Here is a 23,610-nt window from a genome sequence, read left to right on the forward strand (position 1 = left end):
GCGGCTACGGGCTTGCAGGGACCTGGAGATGGTGCAAACCAGCCCACGTGGTTGGCGCCCGCCGAGCCCCGCTTGGGGGCGGGGCGAGGGGCGGGGCCCAGACCGGGCTCCCCAAGCGTGCTGCATCTGGTAGCAGTTGTCTCAGGGCACTCCTCCCGGGACCAGGTAAGGACCATTGGGGAGAGAGCCGCTTGCCACGTCTACTTTCAGTCCCCACGTCCCGGGAGGGAGTTTGGATTTCTGTCCTTACTCTGCCCAGGTGGGGCTGCAGCGCGGGCTGGACGCTAGACTTCCACCTGCAGAAGCCACGTGGCGCGAGGAGTGGCCTCGGGCTCTCCCCGCAGGTCCCCAGGGCCTTCGTGGGCTAGGCCAAGGGGCCGGGGCGTTTTGAGCTGTGTGCCCACCTCCACACCCTTTGTAAGGGTCTGGGATGAGGGATCCGGGTGGTGAGAGGCGAAGAGGCAGCTTGTCTCAGGGCAAAGACCAATCTGGGACTTGCTCTGCTCTGAGTTGACAGCAGGGGTGAAAGGCGTTTTGCGATTGGCTGGGTTTTGCTATGTCGAACCGGTCGTACACCATCTGCACTCCTGGAAAAGGCACAAATGGGCCTGGACTTGGAGCTAAAGAAGAGCTAGGGCGTTCTGGGTGGGTGGGGAAGTGCTTCCACCCCTTTCCCATGCAGAGGCCCATAGAAGAGTTGACACACATGCCAGGCCCTGTTGTAGACGCTGGAGATACAGCAATGGACAAAATTTGCTTTCTAGTGACATGCTTTTCATACACGATTTCATTTCATTCTCACAGTCACCCTGGAAGTTGGTTATTTTAAGCGATAGAATGAGACTCGAACCGAGTTCTGTCCCACTCTTGACAGAGTGCTCCAAGTAGGAGGAACAGAGTGATTTATATCTGTAGTGTAAACCAGACTTTTTAAGAACTGGTAAAGCCTGGGCGCTGATGGATGGACCTGGAACTTTGCAGATGCATGGGAGCATATTACCTACCGCCTACGGTTTTTTTCACGGTTGTTTGTTAAGTGCTATGGCTGCTAACCAAAGGGTCGGAAGGTCGAATCGGCCAGGCGCTCCTTGGAAACTCTGTGGGGCAGTTCTACTCTGTCCTATAGGGTCGCTATGAGTTGGAATCGACTCGACGGCACTGGGTATGGGTACGGTTCTTTGAGGATTATATGAATTATTATATGTCAAGTACATAGAAAAATGTCACACACAGGAAGAGCTATATATATATATGTATATATGTATATATATGTATATATGTATATATATATATATATATATATATATATATATATATATAGGGATTAGCTATTACTATCGTTTCCTCCAGGGCTTTGAACCATTTCTTCCCGCTTCAGTCATGACCCGGGAAGGGAAACTGGAACAGACCTGAATTTTTAAAAATTTGAGCCAGAATGACAACCGGAATGGGAAGAATTATGGATCAAAATGCTACTAGAAACCTGATCTCCCTCTTAGAAAACAAAGGGCAGCATACACGTTGTGTAGTAACAAATTGTTTCCTGGTAGGATTTTGAGCAGAGTTGCAAACAGTGGTGCTCCGCTCAGAGATGGTGGCCTACCACGCAGCTTTGAATGTGTGTCCTCTCCACAGTCTTGCCAATAATCTAATCTCACTCATCGGGCTCTTGAAAGCGGCTCACCGTGCCTCTTCCAAGTCTCCCGTTCCAGGGCTTCCAGCCGTAATTTTTTCCATTTCTGTTATCATTCCAGATCATCCAAATTGTAAAAATTGGGGTCTGTTTCCGTTTCACTTCGTTGGCTGTGACTGAACAGGTTTGAAGCCTTAGTTTCACCTAGGTTTTTAGGTTCTGCCCCTGTTCCTATCAGCAGGCTTTCGAGCCTATCCAAGATCATTGGAATGAAGGCAAATTTTTCCCTGAATTGTCCTTTTTTTTTATGGCACTAGTTTTTTTTTTTATTTGTACATTCAGCCAATTTTTAAACATCTGCTGACTCAACGGCAGTGGGTTTGGGCTGCTTGCATACCTGCTTCAGAATCTTGGAGAGAAAACAGTTCAGAACCTTGACTAAAGAGGTGCAAGATGAATGGTTAACTCAGAGTGTGTACCGCCTCTACAAGGAGCCCTGGTGGCACAATGGTTCAGAGCTCAGCTGCTAACTGAAAGGTCAACAGTTCGAAACCACCAGTGGCTCCAAGGGAGAAAAGACCTGGTAATCTCCTCCCCCATAGGAATTATACCCTAGGAAACCCTACGGGGGTAGTTCTTCTCTGTCCTGTAGGGTCACTGTGTGTTGGAATTGACTGGATAGCATATGTCAACAACCATCTCTACCCACGTGTAATCTACCTATTTCTAGCTTGGTGGCTCTTTTGTGAAATAAGTAAGGCAAATTTCTCTTTCTGGGTTGTGTCTGTGTCCAGTGTCACAGTTGCCTTGGAATAATATGGGCATACATGAGCGTACGTAGGGATACACCTGGGCCAACTTGTTTAATTATTAGTCTCATTTTCCATCTTGTTCTAGCCAGCCTTGACATCAACCCTCACCTATCTCAGTGGTCTGTGTGTGAACTTTTTTAAGTCTTTGGTTGCGAGCAAGAATGTTTTGTTTTTCACCTTACCTGGGACTCCAAACAGGGAATTCTTGGGTAGAGAAAATTATCTGCACTTTTCTGCCTCTTAGGCGAATACCCCAGAGGGGTTTGGAAGCCTTTTCTCTGAGCTGTGATACTGTTTGCCAGAGAAAAACAAGTCACCATGGCAAGGATGAGCATTACTTCAGCTGAAGTAGTAGGTTATTTCCCTTTTCCTTTTCTCTTCTCCTTTTTTTCCCCCCTTAGGAGAAAATAAGTAGGCTGTAGTAGAAAGAGAAGGAGTCGTCGTGGCGCAATGATTAAGCGCTTGGCTGCTAATCAAAAGGTTGGCGGTTTGAATGCATCAGCCATTCCGTGGGAGAAAGATGAGGCAGTCTGCTTTTGTAAAGATTTACAGCCTTGGAAATGCTATGGGGCAGTTCATCTCTGTCCTATAGGAACGGCATGAGTCGGAATTGACTCAACGGCAGTAAATTTGGTAATGGGTTAGTGGGAAGAGAAACTGTCTAGGTGACCCTAAGCCAAGCCTTATGACCTTGGGAAAGTAGGGTCCTAGCTATCATCAGATCTTTGAGGACTAGATTTGTTCCTCTTTATACCTGCCACAAGTCTTTAGTGCAGGGCACGTGTGCCACAAACACTAACCATGCTGTTGAATGGATGTGAACATTTCTACGCTTCAGTTTTCCCTTCTGTGAACTGAGGGGGTTGGTCCAGGGTCCCTAATGTCTTTGAGCTATGACATTCTCTGATCCTAGAAGGAAGAGGAGGTATTGGCCAATCATCTGTTTGATTTCTATCTCCCCCTTGTTCCCAGTAGTGAGAACCACATTGCTTTAGAAGTGGGGCCGTCCTGGACATGATGGTGACCTTCTTAGTGAGACTAGCTGTGGTTGTGCAGGAGGAGGGAGAGTAACAGTGGAAGAAAAGTTAGAGACTACCTGTGGTTCAAGGAGCCCTGAGGGCACAACTGTTAAGGGCTTGGCTGCTAACGGAAAGGTTGGGGGTTCGAACCCACTGTCATGGATTGAGGAAACCCTGGTGGCATAGTGGTTAAGAGCTACGGCTGCTAACTAAAAGGTCTGCAGTTTGAATCCACCAGGTGCTCTGTGGAAACTGTATGGGGAAGTTCTACTCTGTCCTATAGGGTTGGTATGAGTTGGAATCAACTCGATGGCCACGGGTTTGGTTTTGGTTTTTTGGACATGGATTGAATTGTGTCCTCAGAAAATATGTGTCAGTTTGGCTAGGCCATGATTGCTAGTATTATGTGATTGTCCACCATTTTGTCATCTGATGTGATTTTCCCGTGTGTTGTAAATTCTACCTTTATGGTGTTAATGAGGCAGTTGTGTTATTGAGGCAAGACTCAATCTATAAGATTAGGTTGTGTCTTAAGTCAATCTCTTTTGAGATATAAAAGACAGAAGGTAACAGAGAGACAGGGGGACCTCACTACCACCAACAAATAAGTGCCAGGAGCAGCGCATCCTTTGGACCTGGGGTCCCTTCTCTGAGAAGCTCCTAGTCTGGGGAATATTGATGACAAGGACCTTCCGCCAGAACTGACAGAGAGAGAAAGCCTTCCCTCGGAGATGGAGCCCTGAATTTGGACTTCTAGCCTCCTAGACTGTGAGAGAATAAATTTCTTTTTGTTAAAGCCATCCACTTGTGGTATTTCTGTTGTAGCAGCACTAGTTAACTAAGACGCCCACCCAGCGGCTTTGTGAGAGAAAGACCTGGTGAAAGAAAAACCCAATGGGGCAGTTCTATTCTGTTACATGGAGTTGCTATGAGTCAAAATCAATTTGGCAGCCATAACAACAGCACACATGGTTCAGTACAGCTGGGGCAGACAATTTGCAACTTTGTGAAAGAAAGTCTGCTCTTAATTCTGTAGCCAAGGTAGGTTCTGAGTTTGACTTAAAAGAAGTGACATTCCCAATGTATAAGTTGGAATGCGTTTCAGACAGGCAGTAGATACTTCTCGAGGGCAGATGAGGGATATAGCAGCGAACAGCAAAGACATGGTCCCCATGCTTATGAGTTACACATTCTATCAGAGGAGGCGGACTTTAAACAGACAACTGTAAATAACAAGAAAGTGATCATTGCAAAAACCCCTAGCGTTGCCATGGAGAAGTCCCCGGTGCTGCGGGAGTGTAATAGAAGGACTTGAGTTTGCCCTGAAGAAGTCATGTTTAAGACAGCAGGATGAAGGGTAATCCATCCTGAAGAGGGTTGGGGGCCAGTGGGGGTGGGGGAAATGTTCCAGACAGAGAATTTAGATTTTTTTTCCTTTTTGCATTATGTTCCATGTAAGACAGGAGCTGGGGTCCTCCCATTCTGACCTCTGTAGTGAAGGCAAAACTTCTCGCATAATTTAACAAATGATTACCCTTAGTGGTAGAAGTGGTTCCATGATGAAAGGCAGAGGACTTTCCAACGTTGAGCTGGAGGGTGGGGAGAGATGGCAGAGAAGGATGGTTTGGGTGTGTGTGTGTTGAGAGGGAGGTGTGGCATTTTGCTCAGCCCACTGTCTCTAGCAGGTAGGAGCCTGGACCTCTGTAAGCCGAGGCAGTGTGACCTGTGAGCCAAGCTGACTGCTTTTAGCTTCACAGAGTGAGGGAAGACGCCCTGGTGGCACAGTGGTTAAGCACTTCGCTGCTAACCGATAGGTTGGCCGTTCAAACCCACCAGCTGCTCTGTGGGCGAAAAGACCGGGCCATCTGCTTCTGTAAAGGTTATAGCCTAGGAAACCCAATGGGGCAGGTCTACTCTGTCCAGTAGGGTTGCTGTAAGTCAGAATCACACAACAGCAGAGTCAGGGAAAATGAGTCTTCCCCCTTTTCCCACTCTGGGTTCAGTTGGGACTAAGTGAAGTGATTTTGGTCTTTCAACTAGCCTGCAGGAGGCTGAGTCAGCCTGTCCTAGAGGGCAGAGCCCAGGGCTTCATGAGTGGATAGGAGAGGGGAACTCAGAGTTTGGATACTGGAAGCTTGTGTCTGGCTTCTCCTTAGTGGTCTCAGGGCCAGGTAGGGGTGCTGTGATTATCTCATGCTGGGCCACTCCTCACCTGGCTCCCTCCTTCCTCTTTGGAAATGACTTACCCCCAGCACATCAGCTAGCTGAAGTTTCTCCCAGTCTAGCAAAAAATTTAAAATTGACCACCACAGTTTCTTTTTTCCACGTGTTGGCTACCCCTTCTTCTACCTCTGTGGTTGTTCTTATCTTTTGGGGGACTTTCTTTTTTTAGCTTGCTTCTTAAATGTGCTTTTTCAGGGTTTGTCCTCAGCTGTCTTTTCTTCCCACTCTGTGTCCTCTCACTGGAAAACTTAATCCTAAACTACCTCAGTGCAGCTAACTCAATTTTTTTACTTCTAGCCCAGACCTCTCTGCCCTCTGCTTTCTTTCAGACCTGAATATCCAAATGCCGACTAAATGGACCTCTCATTCAGTGAATACTTGAATGCCTTCCTCAGGCAGGCACTGTGCTAGGCACCAGGGCTACAGTGGTGAGCAAGACGAACACAGCCCTGACTTGGAGGAGCTTTTGACCTAGTGGGGGAGGTAAGCATTCATCAAGATAAAGCCACAGAGTATAATGACAAATTGTCATAGCTCTGAACAAAAAATACACAGCCTAGAGGGCTCATAGCAGGGCCCCTGACCTAGTAGCAGAGGAGGTGGGAGCGGTGCTTCAGAGAAGGACTTCTGAGGAAATGAGGTTTAAGCGAAAATCTGAAGGTTGAAGAGGTGTTATTTAGTGGAAAGGGGGAGGGAATAGCATTCTGACCAGGGAACAGCATTTGCAAAGAACTTGAGACAGGAGGCAGCCTATTGCATTTAAGAAAGTCCCATGCCACTTGAAACTCAACATGTGGAAATAGGTTTTCCCGTTAAAACCTATTTTTCTGTATTCTCTATCTCAACACATTGTTGCCAAAGTCAGAAGCCCCAGGTAGTGTTCTAAATGTTTGTAATTAGCTAGCTTGGCTAGGCTGAATAAAACTCCTCAGGATTCCCTCTCAGGTATGTTTCTGGATAGAGTGGGCTATGGGGATAGCAGCAGCCATTTTGTGGCATACACACACCTTCTCCTGTTTGTTCGTTCAAACACTATCTAGGTGTTGCTGTGAAGGAATTTTTTTTTTTTAATTAATTTTTATTAAGCTTCAAGTGAACATTTACCATTCCAATCAGTCTGTCACATGTAAGTTTACATACATCTTACTCCCTTCTCCCACTTGCTCTCCCCCTATTGAGTCAGCCCTTTCAGTCTTTCGTTTCGTGCCAATTTTGCTGTCTTCCCTCTCTCTCTGTCTTCCCATCCCCCCTCCAGTCAAGAGTTGCCAACACACTCTCCAGTGTCCACCTGATTTAATTAGCTCACTCTTCATCAGCATCTCTCTCCCCGCTGCTGACCAGTCCTTTTCATGCCTGATGAGTTGTCTTCGGGGATGGTTCCTGTCCTGTGCCATCAGAAGGTCTGGGGAGCATTGCCTCCGGGATTCCTCTAGTCGCAGTCATACCATTAAGTATGGTCTTTTTATGAGAATTTGGGGTCTGTATCCCATTGGTCTCCTGCTCCCTCAGGAGTTGTCTGTTGTGCTCCCTAACAGGGCAGACATCGATTGTGGCCGGGCACCAACTAGTTCTTCTGGTCTCAGGATAATGTAGGTCTCTGGTTCATGTGACCCTTTCTGTCTCTTGGGTTCTTAGTTGTCGTGTGACCTTGGTATTCTTCCTTTGCCTTTGCTCCAGGTGGGTTGAGACCAATTGATGTATCTTAGATGGCCGCTTGTTGGCATTTAGGACCCCAGACGCCACATTTCAAAGTGGGATGCAGAATGTTTTCATAATAGAATTGTTTTGCCCATTGACTTAGAAGTCCCCTCAAACCATGTTCCCCAGACCCCAGCCCCTGCTCCGCTGACCTTTGAAGCTTGCTGTGAAGGAATTTTACAGATGTAACTAAAGTCTCTAACTGGTTGGCTTTGAGTTAACCAAAAGGGAGTTTATCCTGGGTGGGCCTGACTTAATCAGGTGGAAGCTCTTTAAAAGAGGACCTACCCAGTAACACATGGGGTCGCTGTGAGTCAAAGTTGACTTGACAGTGCTTAACAACAATGTATCTATATACTTATATCTGTATCTCTCTGCTTCTCTGGTTGAACCCTGACTGATACACCATTCCTCCTATCCTCAATCCTGCTTTTTTAAAAGGTTCTCATTCTGGGCACCCCCTCTCTGTTCTGGTGCATCTGTGTTCATTTGAGCCCCTATTTGTTGCCTAGATGATTGGGGTTCCCTTCCAGCTGGTCTCTCTGCATCCCGTGAGGTCCTAACCATCCTATTTATTCTCATGCCTACAGTGTTCCTTCTAAACCGCAAATCTGACCTTGCCACTCCCCTTCTTAAAATCCTTTAATGGTTTCCTGAAATTGTCAGGCAAATATTTTAAAGCCTTAGCTTTTCTAGGCCTGGATTCCAGAGCCCACTTATAGGTAAGAGCTCTGAAGTGAGTCAGGCTGAATTAAAATCCTGGCTCTGCCACTGGCTAATGCTTGTGTGACTTGGTAAAGTTACTTACCTTATCTGTACCTCAGATTTTTCATCCATAAAATGGGGTTAAATTAAAGTATCTGCATCGCATGCTTATTGTGAAGAATTAAGGAGATGCATGTGCAGCACTAAGCAAAGTGGCATATAGTGAGAACTCAATAGGTGTTAGCTGTTCTCATCATTGTCATCAGGCCCCCATGTGCACTGCGTGGTTTCCACACTTGCTCTTCTTTTTGCCTGAAATACCTCTCTTTTATCTAGCAAATTTTTATGATTCCTTATTTCTTGTTCTCACAAAGTATGTTCAGAATGCCTAATCCATTTTAGATAAAGTCACCATATAATTTGCCCTCCAAATTATGACACTTTTGAGGGTGAAAAGGGGTGCTATTAATAATGACCCCGGGACAGCAGTGCCAGGTAAGCTGGAAGATGCCCAGTTTTCGATTCCCTCTTCTCTGGCTTCCCGCTGCTTGTGGTGTCTGTGAGCAGCACTGTGTCCATCTGCTGTTTTCCTGTCTTTCTCTCAGTCTAACTCCTGAGGGCAGGCGCTGTGCCTCACTCATGCCATGGCCTGAGATCTCACTCACACACTCTTACAGCTTGAATCGTGTCCCCCCAAAATACGTGTTGTAAATCCTAAGCCCTATACCTGTGGTTATAATCCCATTTGGGGTTATGTTAAGAGGCCATATCAGTGTGTGCTTTAAGCCAATTACCTTTGAGATAAAAAGTACAGATTAGGACAGAGGAGCAAGTGGAGATGGGGGATGATAGGAGCCATGCCACATGCAGATCCCTGAGGAATGGCAGCTGAAAAGAGACAAGGACCTTCCCTGAGAGCCAACAGAGAGAGAAATCTTTTCCTTAGAGCCAGTACCTTGAATTTGGACTTCTAGCCCCCTGAACTGTGAGAAAATAAATTTTTGTTTGGTAAAGCTACCCACTTTGATCTTTGTTAGAGCGGCACTAGATAACTAAGACACACACGCACTTGCTGCAGTGCTGACAGTGATCGTGCCGTGTTCACTTCCACCTTTATCTGCACGTCCTTTGACCCTATGCCTTCTACCTCCTCCAGATAAATCGATTCTAGTTTTCAGGGCCTAGCTCACATTCCCCTTCTTCTGGGAAGCCCCCTTGCTGACTTCGGCCCCCACCCATCTCTGCTTCCTCTCATCTCCTACTGTACTTATTGTCACTGCACATATTACATACTGTTTCCCAATCAGGCTCTGAGTTACCCAAGGGCAGGGGCTGTGCTGTTCTTTTTTCCTGTCTCCCCCACAGCGTGACCAAGCACAGGCTGGCCACCAGCAGGCACTCAGGAAACACAGGTTTGGGCCTGATTTCTCAACCTGGGCCCTCCCCAGAGAGTCAGGTGATGCCTGGTGCCTGGTGAATGTGGGCAGTCTACCACTGTGGGAGGTACTCAGGGCCTCCAAGGCAGGCGGTGAATTTGGGGACAATCCTCATTCTTCCTCTGTCCCTTAAGTCCACAGTTTTGTGTCTTAGCAAGATGGAGGCTGACCTGTCTGGCTTTAACATCGATGCTCCCCGTTGGGACCAATGCACTTTCCTGGGGCGGGTTAAGCACTTTTTCAGTATCACGGACCCCCGAACAGTCCTGGTGCCAGAGCGGGAGCTGGACTGGGCCAAGATGATGGTGGAGAAGAGCAGGTGAGTGGTTGGGGTGGGCACTGGATTGTTGGGGCCTCCAGGGAGGAAAGACCTCAGGGATGGGGTAGCAATGAGAGCAGGATGACTGGGAGCTGGGTGGCATCAGTAGGGCTGGGTGGAAATCCTGCCTGTAGGCTGGCTGTCATCTTCCTTGTCCTTGGTGGCAGGATGGGGGCTGTGCCCCCAGGAACCCAAGTAGAGCAGCTGCTATATGCCAAGAAGCTGTACGACTCAGCCTTCCACCCCGACACCGGGGAGAAGATGAACATCATTGGGCGGATGTCCTTCCAGGTCCCTGGGGGCATGATCATCACAGGCTTCATGCTCCAGTTCTACAGGTGGGCCCCGGAGCAGGGCAGTGGCAGGTGCAGATGCCTGGACATGTAGGAAGGGAGCCATATTCTGATAATAATAATAATAGCTTCTTTGCTGATTGCTTGGAATCCCTGGTGCAAAGAGTTAACATGCTCGGCTGCTCACTGAACGGCTGACAGTTCGAGTGCATCCAGAAGCACCTTAGAGAAAGGCCTGACAATCACTGAATCAACCACTGAAAACCCTATGAAGCACAGTTCTGCTCTGACACGTATGGGATTGCCATGAGTCGAAACTGACTTGATGGCAACTGGTTGGTTTTATTTATCACTTACCAGATACTAAGCACTGTGCTAAATTCTTTGCAGGTTTTAACTCAGTTAACCCTTTCAACAGCCCCTTAAGTAGGTATTGTTATCGTCCCCAATATAAATGAAAAAACTGAGGTTCTAGAGAAGTTACTTGTCCAAGTTCACACAGCCAGAAAATACTGGTGCCTGAATTTTAACCCAGGCAAACCTCTCTAGGACTCTCAATTGATAAGCTATTCAAATTCCCTCTTTTAAAAGTACTTACTCAACAATGAATGTATTTTTATAATGCAACATCAAAATAAAAATAGGAAGAACCTTTCTTTCAGTTTGGTTGGGGAGAGAATAAACTTTGTTTAGCTGCTGGATGTATACCTCTCCCCTTTTCTCCCCCAGACCGTTCACCATTTATTCAGTCTGCCCTTATAGAGCCAAGCCTTGTGCCAGGTGTTAGGAATGTAGATTTCATCCCTCCCCTGAAGAAGCTCCCAGTTTTGCTGAGGTGACAAAGAAGTAAACAGTTACAATAGGGTGTGGTAAGTGGTAGGTTGGGGGAAGAACATGGGCTTGTCAGAGCAGGGAGCATAAAATGGCTAACCCTCTCTAGGAGGGGCAGAGGAAGGATGGGGAAGGTTCCAAGGAGGAAGTGATTTCTTAGCAGGATTTTGTCAGGTACGGGAGAAGGGGGAGGGTATTCCACACAGCCTGAGTGAAAACCCAGGTGCATAAAACAGCATGGGAACAGTTTGGGGAGCTGTAGATGACATGGCTTGGCTGGTGTACACCAAAGCTTCCCTCCATTCTCCTCTTCCTCTCTGCCTGTCTTGGCCTCTCTTACTGGTAGGACGATGCCAGCGGTGGTCTTCTGGCAGTGGGTGAACCAGTCCTTCAATGCCTTAGTCAACTACACCAACAGGAATGCGGCTTCCCCCACGTCAGTCAGGTAGACCATTTCTAAATGTGTTCATTCATTCACTCATCCATTCGCTCATTTGTTCATGTCTTGAGTGTATATTATGTGCCAGGCATGGTTCTAGGTGCTGGGGGTCCACTGTTGAGTCAGAGAGGTGTGGCCTCTGTTCTCATAGAGTCTAAGGTCTAAAAAGAAAACAAGCACAATGATCCCAGATTGTGCTTGGTGCCATTAAGGAGATAAACAGGGTGACAAGATAGAGAACAGCCAGGAGGGTTAGGAGGGTGGTCCAGGTAGATAGGCTGGTCATGGAAGTCCTTTTGGTAGAGGTAGCATTTCAGCTAAGTTCTGAAGAGTAAGGATTCTCCAGATAAGGACACAGCAAAGTGCAAAGGTTTTGATGAGGCTGGGGACTGATCACATGAGGTTTTCAGGCCTGAAGCCTCATTTCCAGAATTTCTCACTGAAGCCCATGGTCTTGCACTCAGCCATTAGGACTCCCCTCCCTCCGCCAAAAGCATCTTTCTCTTTCCACTAGGCAGATGGCCCTTTCCTACTTCACAGCCACAACCACTGCCGTGGCCACTGCTGTGGGCATGAACATGTTGACAAAGGTATTGTGTTGTGGCGCTACTGTGGGCAAGAGTGGCCACCAGGGGGCAGCAACGCCCTGAGGAAAACAGCCATTTCTGTAGGCTGAATGAATTGGCACGGCCAGGGTCCAGACAAGTAGTGGGAAATACAGCAGGGCTGTCCCAGGTTGGTCCTTCTGAGGCCTTTGAGGGACTTTGGGGTTCCCAGATTTGGTGTCTGGGTGTGTGGCAGTACCTGAAAATCCATTGCCCTTGAGTCAGTTCTAACTCATAGTGATCCTATAGGACAGAGTAGAACTGCCGCATAGGGTCACCAAGGCTGTAATTTTTATGGAAGCAAACTACCACATCTTTCTCCCACATAGCAGCTGGTGGGTTCAGTTAGCAGCTAAGTGCTTAACCACTGCACAACCAGGGTTCTAATTTTATAGACTTTAAATCCTCGCCATCCTCATCTCCCAATGAGCCTGACAACTCCCATTGCTCTCTTCCCCCAACAGAGAGCTCCACCTCTCGTGGGCCGCTGGGTGCCCTTTGCCGCTGTGGCAGCAGCTAACTGTGTCAACATCCCTATGATGAGACAGCAGTGAGTACAGGAATCGCTTTTTCTCTCTACAAACCACAGGTTACCCAGGAAAGGGCAAGGAATCAAGGCAGTGGGTGGCTTCTTGGGGCTGAGGTAGGGGTGGGAAGGGCTGTGGGCTGAGCCTCTGAAGGGTCCCTGAGGATTGCTCCTACCCACCTGGGAGTGGGGGGTGACTTAGGTTTAGTCTTTGTGGTGAGTGTTGTGGGAGTCCCTTCCTGGGTGGGGAAAATAGGGTGAACCTAGGGGTTTTGTACCAGAGCAAGTCCTTGCAACTTAAAATGTGTTATGTAAGTTGTGAACGCTGCCTACGTCCAAAGCCTTGGGGGTGGCTTACAGACTGAAATATAACAGAGCCAGGTGTCTAAAGACAGAACAGAACCAAGAAGCTATGAAAGAAGGCAGAGGGGTACCATTAGGTCGATGTTTTCTAGGCACCCAGCCCTGAGATTTTCAGCGGGAAAGGTAAAAGGAGAAACTCTGTTGTGTCTCACACTTTTTGTTTCTTGATGAGAGAAAGCATAGGTGTCCCTCTGTTAGGAGGATTTAATGACATACAGAAAGCACTCAAAACAATGCCTGAAACATAACACATTCTACACAAGTGTTAGCACCATTGTCATTATTGCGGGCAGCAGCAGCAGTATCTGCAGGCCCCATTTTCTTGGGACTACTAGCAAATGGAAATGTATCCCAGTAGCCTTTGTTGAAAGAGCACTACTACCACGATGGATCGATTGTCATGCATACATACTGCTCCTCCCCTCTTCTCTTCCCCCATCCAGTTGAACTTTCCCAACGATTGAATGAGTCCCAGCCATCTACCTGGTCCTGGGTTGTGTGCTATCAAGAACTGGCTTGAGAATAATAGCCACAATAGCTACTCTCTGTGGAGTGGTCACTCTGTGTCAGGTGCAGGGCTAGACTCTTTGGAGGCACTATCTTATAGAAGCTTCATCAAGTCCTGTGAAGTAGGTGCCATGATTATCCCCATTTTTCGGATGAGGAAAACTGAAGCTTTAGAGGGGTTAGTTAATTTGCACAAGATCACACACACTGCGGTTCCAGGATTCAGCCTAGGAAGTCCAGGCCCAGGACCTCTTGGCCATTGCCCTTGGTCACTTCTGAGATACTGTTCAGTGGAGTGCAGAAGGAAGGTCAAAGGACCAGGCTGCGGGAGGTGGCTTCCTAGATCTCTAGTGTCCTGGTCTTGGTCTCCTGTGTGTCACATGACTGGCAGGCTTTCAGCACCCCTCTCCCACATCCAGCAACTCCTGTCTGTGTTTAGGGAACTCATCCAGGGCATCTGCGTGAAGGACAGGAATCAAAATGAGTTTGGTCATTCCCGGGTAAGTGGAGGCCTTCCTTGGAGCGGGAGGAGGGACTTCACTCTCGTATACTTCCATCTCCTTCGTGGTCAGAGCAGGCCTGGGCTCCAAATGGGATGGAGAAGGCTTCTTCCTGACTCCATCCTCATTCCCCTTCGATTTTCCTATGTTTCTCTGTTCAGAACAGGCCTCCCATCTCCTTTCTCTATCATTTCTGATCCTGAAGCCATAGAAGTCCAGCTGGGTGGGAGAGGGTTGGGTGAGGTCACTCAGCCCCTGGCAGGTCCATCCCTTTCCCTTAACCAGCTCAGATTTGGCCATGACCCTCACCTAGTCCTCCAGTGTAGCCCCCTGTACATTGGATAAGACCTTTCCTAACAACTTACTCTTTTTTGTCGCCAGAGAGCTGCAGCCATAGGCATCACCCAAGTGGTTATTTCTCGGATCACCATGGCAGCCCCTGGCATGAGTAAGACGGGGAAGCCCTCCCATCCTTGGGGCCCTGGAGAACAGGATAGAGGCCTTAGCCACACTCAGCTTTTTCGTGGGAGGTGGGACCCCAGCTTCTGCAGCCATGCTTCCCAAACTGGTTTGCTTGAGTGCTGAAAGCCACAGGAGAACCACACTGTAGTTCCTGGAACATCAGTTAATCAGAGATTTAGGGGAGAAAGTTATATCCATTAACAAATATTTATCAAGCACTTGCTATGTGCTAAACACAGTGCTCGGTGCTAGGGAAACAGTGGTAGAGAAAAAAAATTCCCTGGTGGAGCTTCCTGGAGTTATGTTACGAGGAGAATACAAAACATGTTCGCTGGAGCCTTCAGAGATATTTCCAGTCTTGAGAAGGATGCTTTGGGCCTAGAGGTGCATGACCTACTGTGGTTACAGGAGTGCAGACTGAGAAGTTTGGGAAGCATCGACCTGTTGGGCCTTGGAGAGTGGGGCTGGGGTGGCCATACCCATGCAGTGTTCTTCCAAATGGAAAGCGTTCCTGGAAGGAGTGGTCACTCAGCCCCTGGTCTGACTTCAAAAGGACTCTAGGGGGAGGCTTACTGCCCTCCCCCCAGCTTCTCCTCTGGTCTCTTCCAGTCTTGCTGCCAGTCCTCATGGAACAACTAGAGAAGCTGCAGTTCATGAAGGTGAGTGGTGTTTTCTTTTGTCATCTTTCCTGCCCAGAGTCCCCCAGCCACACCTGTGCCTGGGGGCTCCTGACCTCTAGCTGGCACCCTTTCATCTCACTCAAGTGGAATCCATACCCGTTCCCCTGACCGTCTGCTTTAGACATCATGGTGGGTTTCCTCACCTTGTCTGCAGACAGCAAGGCAAGCAGGAGGAGTCCCCTTCTCCTCACCTTCCACAGGACCAGGAGTTCCATGCCTGTGGGCTCCTCTTGCTGGCTGGCTGATTGGTGGCAGGGGAGGTGTGGGGTTCACATTAAGGTATATACGTCCCATATGGGTCTCTCTTCTGTTTGTTTTTGTGCAGAAAGTCAAGGTCCTACATGCCCCGTTGCAGGTCATGCTGTGTGGGTGCTTGTGAGTATCCTGCTTGATGGTTTGGGCTCTGAGGTGGCTGGGGAACCCGAGATCTGTTTACTTCTGGAGCCCATGTTGGAGAACACATGCTGCTTTCCCTGACTTTAAAGGTGGCTGAGCTTAGGATAGCAGGTCCATCTGGCGGGCTCTTGCCTCATCTTTTTTGAGGGCATGAGTCTGGGCAAGACTCTATACACATGTCAGTATGGAAAGTGGGGTGTTTGGGTGCCCCCCATCCTAGGGCCTCGCATCTGACCTTTAGTCTGGAGCAGTTTTAGAGCAGAGACGAGAACGACGAGGCACAGCTTTGGTGGGGCTGTCAGGTGTCCCAGCCTCGAGGGAGGGAAGTTATGGCAGCATTCTTAGGTGCCTGCCCATTGGCTGGACATGTCCTAGCCTCAGACACGCTTTGCAAGGCTATGTACGGGGCTAATGACAGCAACAATAACAATGAACACTTATTGAATATTTTCTGTGTGCTCCCTCAGTGCTAATGCTTCACATCTGTAACTTCATCTAATTCTCTCACCCTAGAATTGTATATGGAGCTCTGGTGGCACAGTGGTTAAGAGCTGGGGTGTTAACCAAAAGGTTGGCAGTTTGAATCCACCAGCTGCTCCTTGGAAACCTGTTGGGGACAGTTCTGCTCTGTCCTGTAGGGTCACTGTGAGTCATAATCAACTCGACAGCAATGGGTTTGGGTTTTTTTGTTTTTCAGAGGTATATATACTATTAAAACCAGTTGCCGTTGAGTTGATTCCGACTCATGCTGACCCCACGTATGGCAGAGTAGAACTGTGCTCCACAGGTTTTCGAGGGCTGATTTTTAGAAGTAGATGCCAAGTCTGCCTTCTGAGGCTCCTCTGGATGGACTTGAACCTCCAACCTTTTGATTAGCAGCCAAGCACATTTTGTACCACCCGGGGACTCCATATATACCGTTATCGTCCCCTTTTATAAAAGAAGAAACTGAGGCTCAGAGAGTTTAAGAAACTTGCCCGAGTGTATATAACTGTAATTGCTGGAGCTGAATTTGATCCTTAGCTGTCTTAACATTATGCTATACTATCTTCTGCCAATTGAGTAGTTACCATGGGCTGGGTCCTCTATATGTGTTATATCACTTAATCTTCATGGTAACATGGCCAGGTAGGCCATGCTGCCTCCATCTGCAGGCTCAGAGGTAGCTTGCTGTCACACAGCTAGGAAGTGGCAAAGCTGAGATGCAAAGCCAGGTCTGTTAGAGTCTCAAACTTTGTAAGACCTTGCTTCTTAAAACATGGTCCTGGACCAGCGTCATCAGCGTCATCTGAGAACTTAGAAATGAAGACTCTTCATTCATTCCCAGATGTACTGAGTCAGTGCCCGCATTTTAACAAGCTCCTCAAGTTATTTGTATGCGAAGACGTTTGAGAAACACTTGACCTTTCCTGTGCTGTAACAGCCTAGGTGTCAGAATGGGCTCCATGACAACTGGTTTGGATTGATTTTGTTCCAGTGAATAAAGGAGCAGGACCTTGGGATCCATGCCCATCACTTCTTCCCTACACATCAGTACGTGCTTGTGGTCTCTAGGACTGCTGCTTGCTTGCGTCCGTAGTAACTTCATTGTTACCTTCATCTGCTTGGACTTCGGAGGCTGATTTTCTCCCTGGGCCAGAATGAGTATCCTGGCACCCAGGGAGCAGGAGAAGGGTTGAAGGGAGATGAGATGAGCTGTGGGGCCAGCTATGGGGCCAGCTGGGAAGGCAGGCTGGGTGAATGGGCATACCCCTTCCTTTGGGGAGCTCAGAGCTGGGTGTGGGCAGGCCTGTGGGAAGAGGTCCCCCTAATACTTTGGTTTCTCCTTTCTTGCAGCCTTATCTTCATGGTACCAGTGGCATGTGGGCTCTTCCCACAGACATGGTATCTGCTTTTCATTACTCACTTTGTTTTACTGAACACACTGCCACCACCCCCCTGATCTGCCTGCTGTCCTGAAGGAGGGAAGGAGGGGGCAAGAAGGGCAGCACTTGTCCAAGGACAGGTGCCCATGGGCTTAAACTCTGGACCCGTTTACCCCAAGGACATGGTAAACCAAAACAGATGTTCAAAGGGCAGGAGAAACCAGGAGGAGGGTTGAGGCTGCCCCCTCCCAGTTGAGCAAGGGCTCCTTGGAGAGAAGGTGAGGGAATAAGAACTTTCCCTGCTGGCTGGATTACTAGGTAGGTCTCCTTAGGCTGAGTCTGGTCTTTAAAATTGAACAAGGGGATAGGTCCTTATTCTGACTAGAAGGTAGACTGCTTGAACCTCTCCTTTTCTCAGGTATCTTGGATGGGGAGGAGGGATCAGGGGGTTGATGGGAAAGGGAAAGGACGCATCAGACCTTGGGGTCGGGGAGCTGGCTGCAGGGGACCAGGTATGGCTGGATTGTATACAGGGAAGATGCCAGTCTCTCGTCCTCAGTACTCTTAGTTCAGTACTCGTGTGCTAACATTGTGTATAAAGCATTGTGCTTGTTGTAAGAACACATATGCATGTGGAGAAGATAGAAGTTTAAACAAAGAACTTTAGCGCCGGGGGGAATGAAGTTGGCCTGAGTGGAGGTAAAAGCAACATATTGTGGTATACAGAGGTCATTAAGAGTTCTGACTGGAAAAATCAGGAAGGGCTTCTTAGAGGTGGTGTTTGGGTTGGACTTTATTTGAGGATGATTTGCTGCTGGCCCCCAGGTGGCATGTTCATAACCCTCTCCTTTCTTTTCAGTGAATTGCCAGTTTCCTATCTGGAACCTAAGCTCCAAGACACCATCAGGGCCAAGCATGGAGAACTTGTGCCTTATGTCTACTTCAATAAGGGCCTCTAAATGCCCCGCCCCAGCAAGGACCAGCCTACATCCAAATTCACCAACTCCTCCTTAGCTGCCGTGCACACCTGGACCCTCATTCCTCTTTGCCTATAATTCCTGAGGATCAGGGTGGATTTGGGGTGGGTGGGAAGAGGCCTCATGCCTCCAGCCCCGGTACCTGTTTTATCAGATTCCAGGGGATGAAAGTGAACAAGGGGGCCAAAGATCAAAGCCTTGTATCTACCCCCTACTTCCAACTCCCATTCCTCGGAGACTAGGAACTGGGGTCTTCTTAAGGAGAAGATGCTGGTGCCTGGGAGAGATACTCAAGCTAACCATTTAGGGGAATTAGGAAACCGTAGGGATTCTGGGTTCCAACCAAGTTTGAGGAAAGGCCCCTGGAACCCAGAGAAACCCCTAGTGTCGTCCCTTGTCTTACTTTTCCTCCTCTCCTAAGCAGTGGTGCCTTTTACCCATGCAATTCTAACCTCACTCAGGAAGAGGTGGGGAAAAGAAGCCTGTCACCTTGACTTCTCATCTCCACCCTTCTCTACTCTCCTCCCCATTGCCCTGGTCTGAAAGCTTCTTTGGGAGTGCTGTTAAACTTGAGTTTCTCAGGCAGTAAAAAAAGGCCATTGTGCTGGGCAGCGGAGTTTCACAGTATTTCAGTCCCTACCTATTGACACAGACTTTGTTCTCTTGTCCTGAAATCATGTCCAAATCTATTCTTGGGATCGTCTCTCTGATTCTGGAAGTTTTCTTCCTCCCAGGGCCTCATACCTCTGTTTTAAAAGATAAATCCACTAACTGTGAATGAACAGCATATACATAGGCATTAACCTCACATTTTAATGAGTATAATTTCCTGGCTGCCTCCCTTCTTCAGCCCAGTGGGTTAGACACCAAAGCAAGACTAGCGTGTGCTGAATGGGAAAGGGAAGTTTCCTTTGGACACCTCCAAGAGGAAATCAACCAGAACCAAAGAGCCTTAAAGTGCACACAGCAAAGCAAAGCCACTTCCCGTCCCCAGCTTGGCTTCCCTAGGCGATTTCTCTAGCTCCTCAGGGAGTGCTGTGGCTTACCTGGGGTTAATGTGTTTATGAATTTTGTCTGGTAGAATTTGCTGACTCTCTTGAAAGGATGTCACTGTGAACTGAATAAATTTCTTTAAAGAGTACAATGAACTGTCTGCAAACTAATAAAGCCACCTGCCTTCAACTTTGGCCTTGGCATGGAGGGTACACAACTATATGGGAAGCCTGTCGCTATGAATCTGAATCAACTTGATGGCACACCACCTGTTTTTGTGTGCTAAGAATATTTTTTCCATTTTTAAAGGGTTATAAAAAGGAAAAAAAAAATGAAGAATATGTGACAGAGACTTTATGTATGTGTCATGTGAAGCCTAAAAAATTATCTGGCTCTTTACAGAAAGTTTCCCCTGCCTTAGAACAGAGGTTCTTAAGAACAAGCATCAGAACCACCTGGAAAATACTAAACTCGTTGCCCTCAAGTCGATTCTGACTCATAGGGACCCTAGAGGACAGGGTAGAACTGCCCCGTAGGGCTTCAAAGGAGTGGCTGGTGGATTCTAACTGCCTACCTTTTGGTTGGGACCTGAGCTCTTAACCACTGCAGGGCTTCAAGAATCACCTGGAGGACTTGTTAAAACAGACTGTGGGTTTTTGATGTTTTCAACCCAACCCCAGAGTTTCCGATTCTGTAGCTCTGGGGCAGGGCCTGAGAATTTGCATTTCTAATAATTTCCTAGTGATGCTGGTTCTATAGGTCTGGGAACCACACAATGAGGGCCATTCCTTTAGAGGGAAAGGACCTCCTCCCTGAGGCCAAGGTATAATGTTGATTCCAACTCCTGGTAACCCCATGTGTGTGAGAGAGTAACTGTCTTCCAAAGGGTTTTAAATGCCAGATTTTTCGAAAGTAGATCATTAGGCCTTTCTTCTGAGGCACCTCTGGGTGGGCTTGAACCTCTCTAACCTTTCTGTTAGCAGCCAAGGGTGTTAACCATTAACCATCCAGGGACACCTGAGGCCGAGGTACTGGCTGCAATTGGATTTTTTCCCCTATTTTTAAAAAATTGGTGTGTAATCCCCATACCATAAAATTCACGCTTTTCAAGTGTACAATTCCATGGTTTTTAGTATATTCACAAAATTGTGCAACCATCACCACTGTCTAATTCCAGAACATTTTCATCACCCCAAAAAGAAACCCTGTATCCATTAGCAGTTACTCCCCATTGCCACCTCCCCTAAGCCACTCACAAATATTATTCTTTCTGTCTTTATGGACTTGTCTATTCTGGACAGTTCTTATAAATAGAATCAAACAGTATGTGGCCTTCTGTCTCTGGCTTCTACTTGTTAGGTGCTGTCAAGTCAGTTCCAATTCACAGTGATCCTGTGTACAACAGAATGAAACATTGCCCGATCCTGTGCCATCCTCACAATAGTAGGTATGTTTGAGCCCATAGTTGCAGCCACTGTGTTAGTCCATCTCTGAGGGTCTTCCTCTTTTTCACTAACCCTCTACTTTGCCAAGCATGGTATCTTTCTCCAGGGATTAGTCCCTCCCAATAACGTGTCGAAAGTACTTGAGACGAAGTCTTGCCATCCTCCCTTCTAATGGGCATCCTGGCTGTACTTCTTCGAAGACATATTTGTTCCTTCTGGCAATCCATGGTATAGTCAATATTCTTCACCAACATCATAATTCAAAGGCATCAATTCTTCGATCTTTCTTTTTTGTTGTCCAGTTTTCATAGCATATGTGACAAAAATACCATGGCTTGGGCCAAGCACATCTTAGTCCTTAAAGTGACATCTTTGCTTTTTGACACTTTGAAGTTGTCTTTTGTGGCAGACTTGCCCAGTGCAATATGTCATTTGATTCTTGACTGCTGCTTCCGTGGGTGTTGATTATGGATCCAAGTAAAATGAAATCCTTGACAACTTGAATATTTTCTCCATCATGATGTTGCTTATTGGCCCAGTTGTGAGGATTTTTGTTTTCATTATATTGAGGGGCAGTACCTACTGAAGGCTGTAGTCTTTGATCTTCATCAGTAAGTGCTTCAAATCCTCTACACTTACATCGAGTAAGGTTGTGTCCTCTGCATATCATGGGTTATTAATTAGTCTTCCTCCAATCCTGATGCCCTGTTCTTCATATAGCTCAGTTTCTCGGATTATTTGCTCAGCATACAAATTGAATAAGCATGGTGAAAGGATACAACCCTGATGTACACTTTTTCTGATTTTAAATCACGCAGTATCCCCTTGTTCTGCTCGAATGACTGCCTTCTACTTAGCATGATGTTTTCAAGGTTCATTCATGTTGTAGTATGTGCAATTTGATTTTAACTGGTGTCTAAGCAGAAAAGTCAGTCTTTGAGCTTGCTGCCTTAGGATGGGAGACCCAGGCTCCAGTTTCTGTCCGTTTCCAAAGTCACATAGGAAGAACATTACCAGAGCTAGCCAGAGCTCAGGAGCAATTCCCCATTGATACTCTTTCAAAACTCTATACCCTTCCCTTTCTTTCCCAGCTCCTCGAGTCTCCTGGCATTCTTCCTCTCTTCACAGATTGTAGCTCTTTTATTTATTTATTTTTGTTGTGGTAAAAAATACAAAACATAAAATTTGCCATTTTAACCATTTTTGAGTTTCCAGTTCAGTGATATGAAGTACATTCACAATGTTGGGCAACCATTACCAAAATTCTTCATCACTCCAAGTAGAAACTCTGTACCCATAAACAATCAGTTCTCAACTTTCCTACCCGGTGCCTAATAACCTTAACCTACTTTCTGTCTCCATGAATGTGCCTAGTCTAGATATTTCATATAAGTGGGATCATACAATATTTATGCTTTTTGTGTCTGGCTTATTTCGCTTCGCATAATGTTTTTAAGGTTCATCCATGTTGTAGCATGTATTAGAACTTCGTTCTTTTTTTTAAAACTGAATAGTATGTATACACCCCATTTTGCTTATCCGTTCATTTGGTGTTTGACGCTTGAGTTGTTCCCATGTTTTGGCTATTGTGAATTATGTTGCAATAAACATTAGTGTATAAATATCTATCTGAGTCCCTGCTTTCAAATTGTTGGGTATATACCTAGGATGGAATTGCTAGATCATACGGTAATTCTGTGTTTAATTTTTGAGGAACCACTAAACTGTTTTCCTCAGTGGCTGCATCATTTTGTATTCCCACCAGCAATGTATCAATTTCTCCACATCCATGTCAACACTTTTAATTTTCCATTTCTTTGATTCTGTGCCAAGAAATTTGGAAGACAGCTACCTGGCCAACCGACTGGAAGAGATCCATATTTGTACCCATTCCAAAGAAAGGTTATCCAACAGTATGTGGAAATTATTGAAGAATATCCTTAATATCATACACAAGTAGAAATTCTGCTGAAGATCATTCAAAAGCGTTTTCAGCAGTGTATAGACAGGGAACTGCCAGAAATTCAAGCCAGATTCAGTAGAGGATGTGGAACCAGGGATATCATTGCTGATGTCAGATGGATCATGACTGAAAGCAGAGAATACCAGAAAAATGTTTACCTGTGTTTTATTGACTATGCAAAAGCATTTGACTGTGTGGATCATAACAAATTATGAATAACATCAAGAAGAATGGGAATTTCAGAACACTTAATTGTGCTCATAAGGAACCTGTACTTAGACCGAGGGTCAGCCTTTTCCACTTCTCCCCTAGGAAACTTGACTTGTGGGATGAATGAATTACTAAGAAATTTGACATTACCAAAATACCTGCCATCTTTTGCAGTACTTGAGAAAGCTGGTTCAAGATGGAGGCAGAACTATGGACATTCATAAGCTGGGGCAAAATTGTTTTCTTACCTTTCCCCACTCTGCCACTGGGTAAGCCAAGAACAACTTCCTCTGAGCTCAGCTATCCGTGGGATAGGCCAGGCTGTAAAACGTTTCCTCTTGAGAGGAAATTAGCTGCTACAAACACCTGTGTTGTCTGCCTTTGAATATTTATTTTACAAACATTGATTGAGCTCATGATTAGGCCCTGTACTGGATATGTATGTTGTTTTTATTTGCTGTCGAGTCCATTTTGACTCATAGCGGCTGGATATTGTAGGGATTTAAAGAAAAAGAAAAAAATGAGTAAGACTTGGTGTGTCATAGAAAGAGCTGCAAATTTAGTGGGAGGGGCAAGCAGGCAGATATTACAGATTAAATGCACTTTGTGGTAAATGTTATGTGAACCCGGAAGAAGAAACAAGGTGGAGGCTAAAGGAGCTTGTAAATGGGAAACTGTATGTGTAAATCCAGTTAAGGGTGCTATATAGC

General features: G+C 46.8%; 1 protein-coding gene across 2 annotated transcripts; it reads left to right on the plus strand.

Annotated features, from left to right (window-relative positions):
• The first annotated feature begins 5 nt into the window (after positions 1 to 5).
• On the plus strand, positions 6 to 22,307 carry SFXN2 (sideroflexin 2). 2 transcript variants are annotated; one of them, XM_049855596.1, is made up of 13 exons: positions 6 to 165; positions 6,017 to 6,170; positions 9,661 to 9,845; positions 10,013 to 10,183; positions 11,316 to 11,414; positions 11,923 to 11,998; positions 12,478 to 12,563; positions 13,849 to 13,909; positions 14,291 to 14,357; positions 14,981 to 15,030; positions 15,377 to 15,426; positions 17,284 to 17,331; positions 18,172 to 22,307. In XM_049855596.1, exons 3-13 carry the CDS (start codon positions 9,685 to 9,687, stop codon positions 18,269 to 18,271), a joined length of 969 nt encoding a protein of 322 aa, XP_049711553.1. In that variant the 5' UTR covers positions 6 to 165; positions 6,017 to 6,170; positions 9,661 to 9,684; the 3' UTR covers positions 18,272 to 22,307. The 2 variants fall into 2 exon arrangements, with proteins under 2 accessions (XP_049711553.1, XP_049711554.1); XM_049855597.1 differs by lacking the exon at positions 17,284 to 17,331.
• The last annotated feature ends 1,303 nt before the right edge of the window (positions 22,308 to 23,610 follow it).

This window comes from Elephas maximus, chromosome 16 (assembly GCF_024166365.1).
Source record: "Elephas maximus indicus isolate mEleMax1 chromosome 16, mEleMax1 primary haplotype, whole genome shotgun sequence".
Classification (NCBI taxonomy): Eukaryota; Metazoa; Chordata; class Mammalia; order Proboscidea; family Elephantidae; genus Elephas; species Elephas maximus.

Excerpts from the sequence above, each read along its gene's own strand:
- SFXN2 (XM_049855596.1), top strand. The coding sequence starts at position 9,685 with ATGGAGGCTGACCTGTCTGGCTTTAACATCGATGCTCCCCGTTGGGAC. Across the intron at positions 11,999-12,477 it reads GCATGAACATGTTGACAAAG|AGAGCTCCACCTCTCGTGGG; the intron begins GTATTGTGTTGT and ends TTCCCCCAACAG. Across the intron at positions 13,910-14,290 it reads ATGAGTTTGGTCATTCCCGG|AGAGCTGCAGCCATAGGCAT; the intron begins GTAAGTGGAGGC and ends TTTTGTCGCCAG.